Below are 9,381 nucleotides of genomic sequence, written 5' to 3'. Positions count from 1 at the left end.
ATTGTCCAAGAGCTTCTGTAACTTCGTCGAACTTGGAGCCAATTTTAACCTTTACAGTGACTTTTCTGTCAAGCCAGTCCAATCGGAATTTATTCTTGACATTTGAGTCAATTTCTAGGATTAAAGACTCCTGATCTTTCGTCAAAAATGTCATAATTCCGCTCAAAACGATCCCAGAACAATGAATTTGCGAGACGAACAGGCCGCCATGAATCAGGTAAAACAATATGTAACATGCAATTTGATTGGTCCAATCGCTTGTAGTTAACCAATCGCTGTGCCGTTTATAATCGAGCTAAGACTTCCGCAACAAATAATGCCTTCAGTGATCTGATTAGTTGAAGCTTTCATACACGTCCAATCGCAGGGCTGTTTACAAACGGAAAACGGAGAGACTGTTCGGGAGAGCTCGTGAAAACTCGACGAGAAGGTACCTGACCAGCCCTAAAATTTTCTCAACGGATTTAGACGATTCACAAAAATGATCAATTTAAGAAATAAAACGGCGGATTTCCGCGGATCCGCGGAAAATTGCCATGTATGCAAACAGTCAGCAAAATGGATGGGAGGCCAGTGAAATATATTGTAATCATAATACTGGACTCCAATGAGAAGAATAAATGAGAATGTCACATCAGCCAAAATGTCTATTATTAAAGTGATATCTTGAAAAACCATTCTAATGCATTCAATGTCGGAAGCTTTATTCCATTTTATGATTACATGTAATGATAAAAATAGATCAGCAAGTAAAAAAAGACTTATAATGGTCGAGCAATGCACTTTGCACATATCTTGAAAAAAGCAACGGAAGCTGTACCAAAGGTGTGCTGGTGAATTCTGCTACACCTGAACAAAAAAAAAAAGTTATAATATTCCTTCTATAATGATGATAATAAAGCTGATAATATCTCTAGATACTCCAGAGGTTGCACAATTTTGAATTGGATGATGGATGGTTCATGTTTCATTATTTCCTGAGTGTGTGTGTGCGTGCGCGTGCGCGTGTGTTTCAGAATGGATTATGTTCGTTGCACTGGAGGTAAAATGAAACCAAACAATAGTGCGTAACAGGAGAAATGTGCTTGCAGGGTGCAGCAGGTTAATTTTACTTTAAAAAGCCATGCAAATAACGCACTGTACACACGCGTACACTAAAATGTGCACCTGAACTCAGCCTACACACTGCCTTGGCACAATCACCCGTATGGGAAGGAGTCTTTATGGAGCGCCAGTATAGAAAGGGGCACTCAGAATCCACACAAACACGCGCGCGAGCTATACACTACATTTGCTCCTAATCGGGAGTGCGCAGTTGCAGAAAGGAGCACACGGTTGCCAAGGCAGCCAACCAATCTCCCCTCCCTTCCCCCTCCTCTCTCTTTTTTTTTTTCTCTTTTCCTCTTTCCCTTGTATTATCGGCAGAGGTCGCATGGCAGAGGGAAGTCGGACCACTTCTGCGCACTGGAACCAGTGCGAGAATATGTGCACGTCCATAACAAAGCCAGTGTGAGAGCGCACAGAGGAGGCTGACGTTTGACGGTGGAGTTTTTAAAAAAAAAGAAAGAAAGAAAGAAAAAAGACAAAGAGAGAGAGAGAAAAAGTGTCAACTTGGGAGGTTTGTTTTGCTGTGGAATACCCGGATATACAGTAGTTGTGGCAGCACGTGTGCATCTGTGACATTTGTGCTTGGAGTGAGGGACTATTTGTCACGCTGAGGACCACTGCGCACCAGCCCGCCACTGAACAAGAGGGAAAAGTGCACCGAGAACAACTTAGATTCTGCCCCCCCACTCTTTTTTTTTTTTTTGTCTCTTTCTCTTCTCGTGTGTGCGTGTGTGTGCTTTATCGCCGAGACAACAGTGAGTTCGAGTCCAAGCTGGAAGTGATTTGATGCGTTCAGGCTCGCTCAACGTGAGATGGACGTGAGATTTTACCCTGCTCCCCCGGCCAATGTGGGTTCATGCTCCCTACCTGCTGATCCAAGTTGTTTGAGCTCGCTGGACTATTATCACCCCAACAAGGTAAAAAGACTTGCAAATAAGTCAATAACACGTCGCGTGCGTGCATGTGAGTGTGTGTACACGCGCCCGAGTCTTGCCAACCTGCGACTGTTTTCTTTCCTTTTTTGTAATGTACGCGCGTTTTACTTACTTTGTCTTCCTTCATAGTTTGTTCGACCCTCATAACGCTACAAAGACGGCTTTAAATTTTTATTCATGCCTGACATTAGGATTTCAAGTTTAGAATAACTTTTACTCTTGCTGTGACATTTCCACGGTGATGTTACGGTCAAATGTGCAATTTAGTCGTCCCCCGGTGTGAAGGAGCGGCGGGTGTCTTAAAATCCATCGTCGGTTCCTGCATTCTTTATAGCTTGAATGAATGTGTACGAGCAATAATGTACTCTTAATTGTTTGGTATCGCGATACGTACCGGACACCGTGACTGGCACGAAGCGCACACTTGGCATTTCACTGTCTACATTTATAAAAGCCACCGAGAAGAGGGACTCGCTGTCATGTTGGAACACGACCGGAGCAGCTAGCTCCGTGTGCGCATGTACCACAAGTTTAGCATAATGAAACAAAATAAGGCCAAGTACTTTAAGAGCATCCGTGGCCACTTTATTGGGTACACTTCTTCATGTAACCCATCGCTGCCTTTCGAAAGATGCTAGCTTAGAGCTCAGTTTCATTGGCAGTCACAAGACGCAAAACGTGAGCAACAATTCTCCACTCAATGCACACAACCCCCAACAACCTACAACCATATGACACAGTGACGATCTAAAACGGTTCCCCGTTTTTTAAATGAGTTTAGAGAATGATACATGACACTGTTCGGAACTCTATGGCAGACTGTGCGGGCAACGGAAAAGTGTAACTGAACGGAACATTGCAGTCATTGGTTGAAACAAGACTGAGGTGTTGGTGAAGATGGGTTCGTAGTCAATCACGTTTACACCTGTGACTCAACAATTACTTTTCCACTCTGTCTGCACTTTAGCAGGTTTCTCTTTTCTGTGAGTGAAAGGAATTTTGGAACATCCCGAGAATATGCTCAGTGCATCATCCTGGAGCCAAAGCCTCCGGATGTGTTGACACTATGCGGATAGAAAAAGCAGAGTAAGGCCTCAAGGGCAGGTGTCATGACACATGTAAACTACGATAGCAATCAATGTTTTTGTTTTGTCTTCTGAACACAATGAAGTTCACGGTTGTCGCTCATTAAAAGACGACTGTTATGCGTTACGTTGCAAAAGCCCGTAGATCAAAATATCACGGCTGACATCTTGATTCTACGCTTCTCTCGTCTACCGTGGAGCCAAAAATGAAACGTCGTAACTCTCCGCTTTGCATACGACCACAATTTCATGCTCTTTTTCTGATTTATTTGAGATACTCTTGATAGTCACTTTGTGCAAAAGGCAAGCATTGCTCGTCTTGCTGTCGAGTCTTTCTCTGTTGCACATGCTTATGCAAGCGCACGTGGCGAGCAAGCTTAATTGATATAACCCGAGCATGCGCTCGCATTTGAGCTTTACGCTGTGCTTATTTGCAAACCGCCAGTGCGCTTGGTGGATGCCGCGCGGAATGCGACCGCAAGTCTACTTTGAGTAATTAGCAAGTTTATGTGACAGCGAGCACGTGTGCTGCCGCCATGCTTTCAAATGCTGTCCCGCTGCTCATTTTGGCGCCGCAGCTGCTTCCATTCATAATCATTTGCGGGCATGCTGTGAGATTGCCGGTGCCACTTTTTACTCCCCTCCGCCCACCGCATTCGGTGGAAGCGTATCAGTTGCAGTGTTGATCAGTCAGAAAGTAACTACTAAAGAGTCCTGAGCTGTTTCTAGCTCCGATATGATTGATAAGTCGAACGATACAACAACGGAGCGTCTAAAGCCGATCAATCCGAGTTTGGCACACCCACCAAATTGTCCACGTTCACCTCCTGAGCAGACTTAATTGTTGTCACTCAGGTTCTTGCAATCGATTCTCGTGGTAGATACTGGTGACACCCCTCCATATATCTGGACTTGCACTAAAATGTAATGGCTTCCTATGCCCCACCCCTATGCAAAAAAAAAAAAAATTAAATAAATCTGTAAATCATTTAACTAATTTCATTTTTGTTCACCAAAGCATAACCCCCTCGGTAAGAAAAGTGACAGCACTGTATTTATGATGCTTTGCAGTTGGGTGGAACGAAAGAAAAAAAAAATAAAGCTGCAGAAAATGAACTGTGGGGGATACTTCAAGTGCAGGATGAGATGATTCAGAAAGATCCATAAATAACCCTGAAGATTTCTACTTCACTACTTTTCAGTGCCCACTTCATTTTCACTATGCGTTCACGTCTTTTATCTCCGTGGCGCTCTCGCAAGCGCCCGGGAGAATTTATACAGAATAATAGCTCCACAGCAGCTTTGAGCAGGGATAATATGAAACTGTGTCATTTGTTAATGCTGTCTGCTGCCTCACGGGCTGCATGCTTACATGTATTACTCATATGATGCACAAAAAGGCAGTTCTAGAAGGACTGAGATGCATTAAAAAAAAATTGGGGGGGGGTGTGGGGGGACAATTGTAACTGCGCAGAGGCTATTGGTTTGTCAGGCTCCCGTCGTTTGCTTTGCGAGAAGGGAACACCTTGCCTGCTCCTTTATTTGAATACCTTAATCAAACAGTGGTGACTGCTCCAGTGAGGCCACTGCCTACAGTGCAAGAGCACAGAGTGCAGCGAGAGTGAGGGCCCGGTGTTTATACACTCAGGCCCCACCCAGCTCATATATCCTCCCAACAACTGATATCTGCCTCGATAGGACATGACTGAAGAGCTGAAGCTTTGTTGCCTGGTGGTCCTCGCTGCCTCTGATAAGCTGGGGAATGATGCGCTCCATTTGAATGCCTTATCGCACTCCTGTATTTTCTTTTTTTTTTTTCTTTTTTTTTTTTTTTATTACAGTACCGCCTTGTATGCAATCGTGCGCGTGCGTGTCTTTGTTTGCGTGGTGCAAAGGTTACTTTCACTTTACATATTCAGACAGTTTCCATCCAGGCTCATCATGCATCAAGTGAACAGATTGAATCATTCTGTTCGGGTGTACGAGTCACCCTTCTGCCTATACTGCAGACAACTTATGACCCTCTATAACGAGAACGTCGTGATCAGTACAGACTTCCACCAAGGACAAATGGCAACGTTTTTTTTTTTTTTTACCTCCATCATCTATTCAACTGACAACAGACCACCTACTGGTTCATAAGTGTTGGCGAGCAGACACGAGGTTGGACTGTTCCATTTTTGGCAATTAGTAGTATATATATATATATATATATATATATATATATATATATATATATAGGTATAATGTTGAATTTTTGGAATTTTGAATACTTTTGAAAAATCCGCGCTGCACTGAAACCGCAATAAGTGAACCGTGAAGTAGTGAGGGATCACCTCATGACTTCAATTCCTGCTTCCCGGTTAAGACTCTCTGCAAAATCGAGTAGGTTCCTCATTTGCGCAGCCGGCAACTGATAATCGACAAAGTGCTGTGGGAATTTGGTTTTGTACATCGACTTTTGCCATGCATGGCATTCGTTGTTGGTTCTTGACAAATGTGAACGAGCAACAATGTGGCTAGTTTGGAAAAAAGTGGATCCTCTGCTGAGGCCAAACAAACAAATTGGCCAACTTCAACGATAATCATCGACATATACAGCCTAGTTCAGTCCCTCAGTGATGTCATTTGCATTCAACCAGCATTAACTTTGAAACTTGAGTGTTTCTCAGTAGATTCTACAACTCCTCCAAGACCTACAATTCATGTGGTTTTTACCACCACTTTACATCTCGCAAAATTCAGTGAAAAAAAACAAAGTAACTCAGAACCATCAATTAAAATATTACACAGCGGCAAAGTGGGAAAGGCCTTTTGATTGGATCTGCACCTGCAGCTTTTTATGGGTACTTCCTTGGCCTATGCCCTCCCCCTTCCGCAAAGTTGTGTGGGAATTGGTTGAACCCATTTTGATGTGATCCTGCTCGCTATCAGGCCTACCCGCCGGAGTTAAGACATCACCTCCTTGGCAGGGGTAACAAACGAACCGATTGCATCCGTCACTCAGGCGGGCTGCTGCATATTCATGTTGCGTGTACACCGCTGTCGCTTTTAGCTAATGACAAATTCTGTGGCATGTGACGGCGATGCGGGGAGTGAGAATCAAAGGATGAGTGAGAGTCAAATGGGTTGAAGTAATCAGTGGCCCGGTATGTGGACAGTGCCTGCGTGCGTGTATTTGCATCTGTGTGTGTGTGTGTGTGTGTGTGTGTGTGTGTGTGTGTGTGTGTGTGTGTGTGTGTGTGTGTCATGCTAAGTCAGGGCCATTCATGCGTTTTGCTGACTCCGGAATCACAATCACAATTGCTTTCATAGCCCTGTGTAGAGGAAGGCTGTGCATACCACTGTGGAAAAGCCGGTGACACACAGTGAGTCGAGGGTTCAAGCACAAACTGACACGACATCATAGTCCTCACACTTTAATACGCAGAGGTTTTTTTTTTTTTTGTATCGGGGACGCTGACCAAATGAAATATTTATTGATTTCAATAAAACCCGAATTGGCTCTGACATAGTCACACAGTCTGAGCTTCCCTTTTCGCTTCATGTTTTCACCTTGCTCACTTTATTTTACTACTGCTGACCTTGTTATGTCACTTAGGCAATGATTTATACCCATTATGGGGGGGGGGTTTGCCGTGGGAGATGACCCAATTTCACTTAATTTGCCCAAATATTATTTTTTTCCTTAATTACAAATATGTATTTGTTCATCTCGGTATGCCAGTGACGTGTAGTGAAAGGCAGAACAGTTCAATGCTCTTCCATTAGCTGGCAGCATGTCTAATGAACTTGTGTTTCCACCTGTTGCCATCAATACGACAAAATAAGTCACGGCTTTCTGCAAGCATTTCGGTTTTGTGTTCAATTAAACAGGCTTCGATTTCACACTGAGTCAGTCAATTTGCGAGTAAACCGAGACAAGCTCTTCGTCGTTTCGCCATTCAAACATTGTATGACAATTTTGTTTGGAAGTGAGATGTGAGATTTTTCTTCAGTAAAATGGGTGCCTTGGCTCAATACAGGTTGAGAAACCCAACAAATAAAAAAGCGGAATTCTATTTTTATTGCCGCTGCCTCACTTAGCCTCTGGATATAACGTGGGGCGGAGGGGGAGTGATCCACTATAAAATATAAATAATATAGAAATAAAAATACATGAAAAACAGTCTGTCCTTCATTGAATGAATTGCGTTTTTCTCTCTCTTCTGTTTTAGTACGAAAACGCAATAATTCAATAAAATTTTAAAGCATAACCGAATACCAAAATATCCGAATTGCTGCAGCTGTTTTTTTTTTTTTTTTTGCCAGATATATCAGTAACGATACCATAACAACATTATTATGGCTTCAGTGAAAACAAAGCTTTTCTTTAAAATTTTTTTGACAAAGAGAAAGCAAAATATTAACTCAAAAGGATCTGGCAAGTGCACTAATTTTATTCGAATTTACTGACAGCCATCAACATCATAAATAAAGCCAACAATATATTTTGTAAATAAATAAATTCAGATTGTACTGCAACCGTGCTTTAATGATAAATCATTTCATGCTACAACAGTGTTGTGTTTGCGTGTGTGCGTGTTAATTAAATCAACATGTGTGTTGTTTTGTACCAATTTGTCCATGCATTTGGCCTGACGCATTAGAGTGATTTAGTGCTAAGGCCCGCCGCACACGGCACAATGCTCCCGGACCCGATTTGGACTGCGGAAAAAAAAAACAACTAAATCCAGTTGTCCACTCACGATGTTAAGTGTGGACTCCCAGCAATGTGAATATTATGGCAGCCTGCAGTGTGTGTTTGAGGCTCCCCATACAATATGTCATGTTGTATGGGGACTTTTTTTTAATCTACAGAAAGATAGTAGCAGTCAAGGAAGACATGCAGGAATAGGACGTGAACGAGAATCATGAGGAAAGTGTCGATATTTTGAAAGACAATACTCGCTCCCACTCAATTAAATGGACCGGCGAAGTGCAGAATGCTCTTTTTTACCGGCACAAGCTTCCCTATTTCATCCACGACGACAGGTGAAATATGAATATGATCACATCATGTTGTAAAACACAATATATGCTTTATTTTATTAGCTGAATGCAAATAAAACGGCTGTCTCCAACTGTCGCTCACGCGGAAGTCAATTTTTCGCTTGTGTGCGTGTGTGCGTGCGTGCGTGCGTGCGTGTGTGTGTGAGTGTGTGTGTGTGTGTGTGTGTGTGTATACCTTTCCCATCCTCCCCACAAGGGGGGGGGGTGGGGGGGAGCGACCTCAAGCAGACAAAAATTATACTTCACATGCATGTATTGTGGTATTGTATGCATGGATCTTTCAAATGTAAATAAGTTATACTGTACATTAATATTTGGTTGCGACTTTGCGAATTTCGTCTGTGGGTTTGGTCTGAAACGTAACCCTTGCAAGGAATTACTGTAGTTCTCTGAGGGAGGCCAAATGAGTCTTATGAGAATTTGTCATTTAGAAGATATGCAATGTAGTGGCGGTGTCATGGTTGCTGATTAGTGGGGACAAGTGCACCCGCCCCCCCTTAGCCATAACGAAGCTCAGAGGCATCTCTCTGCGCGTCTGCCAGGGCCTTCCCATGGGGCTGTGCAATGGCATCCGCATTCCGACAACTGAAGAAGAAAGAAGACAATGTTGCCAGAACCTGCTGCAGAATAGTCCCCTGGGTTTTTAGTTAAATGTTGATTATGCTCGTTAATGGCTGACACAGCCATGTCTGACAGAGTGTTAAAGCTTTTTTACAATTCACATACATGCGCGCGCGCACACACACACACACACACACGCACACACACACACACATACACACACACACACGAACTATATATGTATATATATATATATATATATATATATATATATATATATATATATATATATATATATATATATATATATATATATATATATATATATATATATATATATATATTTACACATACATACATACACACACATTTATATTATTCAAAAAAGATTGTAGTACATGTACATCACAAGACTTTACACTTTTTCTAAACCGTCAATATTTAGAAACAAAAAAAAATGTTCTAGTACAAAAACAATTTCACTGTAATAATTGCTTCCTAATGTTGACCCATTGTCAATATAGTTACACTAATCATTGCATTTAAAAAAAAATCAGATGCCCATATCCATATAATATACAGTAATCCCTTGCGATAACACGGTTCCTCTTTCACGGATTTGCTGTTTCACGGGTTTTTTC

The 9,381-nt window shown here is 42.3% G+C and overlaps 1 protein-coding gene across 3 annotated transcripts in view; it reads left to right on the top strand.

Annotated features, from left to right (window-relative positions):
• The window catches only part of LOC109526580 (TOX high mobility group box family member 2-like), a 134,737-nt gene that overhangs the window by 40,888 nt on the left and 84,468 nt on the right, over window positions 1-9,381 (top strand). For 2 of the 3 annotated variants that reach the window (XM_019887938.1, XM_019887937.1), the window contains exon 1: window positions 1,399-2,024. The exons of the other annotated variant lie outside the window; for it this stretch is intronic. In XM_019887938.1, coding sequence (XP_019743497.1) covers window positions 1,920-2,024 — 105 coding nt within the window. In that variant the 5' untranslated portion in view covers window positions 1,399-1,919. Of the gene's footprint in view, window positions 1-1,398; window positions 2,025-9,381 lie in introns of those variants that run through there. 3 annotated transcript variants of the gene reach the window in all.

Source organism: Hippocampus comes, unplaced genomic scaffold (genome assembly GCF_001891065.2).
Source record: "Hippocampus comes isolate QL1 unplaced genomic scaffold, H_comes_QL1_v1.1 scaffold14, whole genome shotgun sequence".
Taxonomy (NCBI): Eukaryota; Metazoa; Chordata; class Actinopteri; order Syngnathiformes; family Syngnathidae; genus Hippocampus; species Hippocampus comes.
The sequence above is the reverse complement of the archived record's forward strand: the minus strand, read 5'-3'. Positions and strand labels throughout refer to the sequence as shown.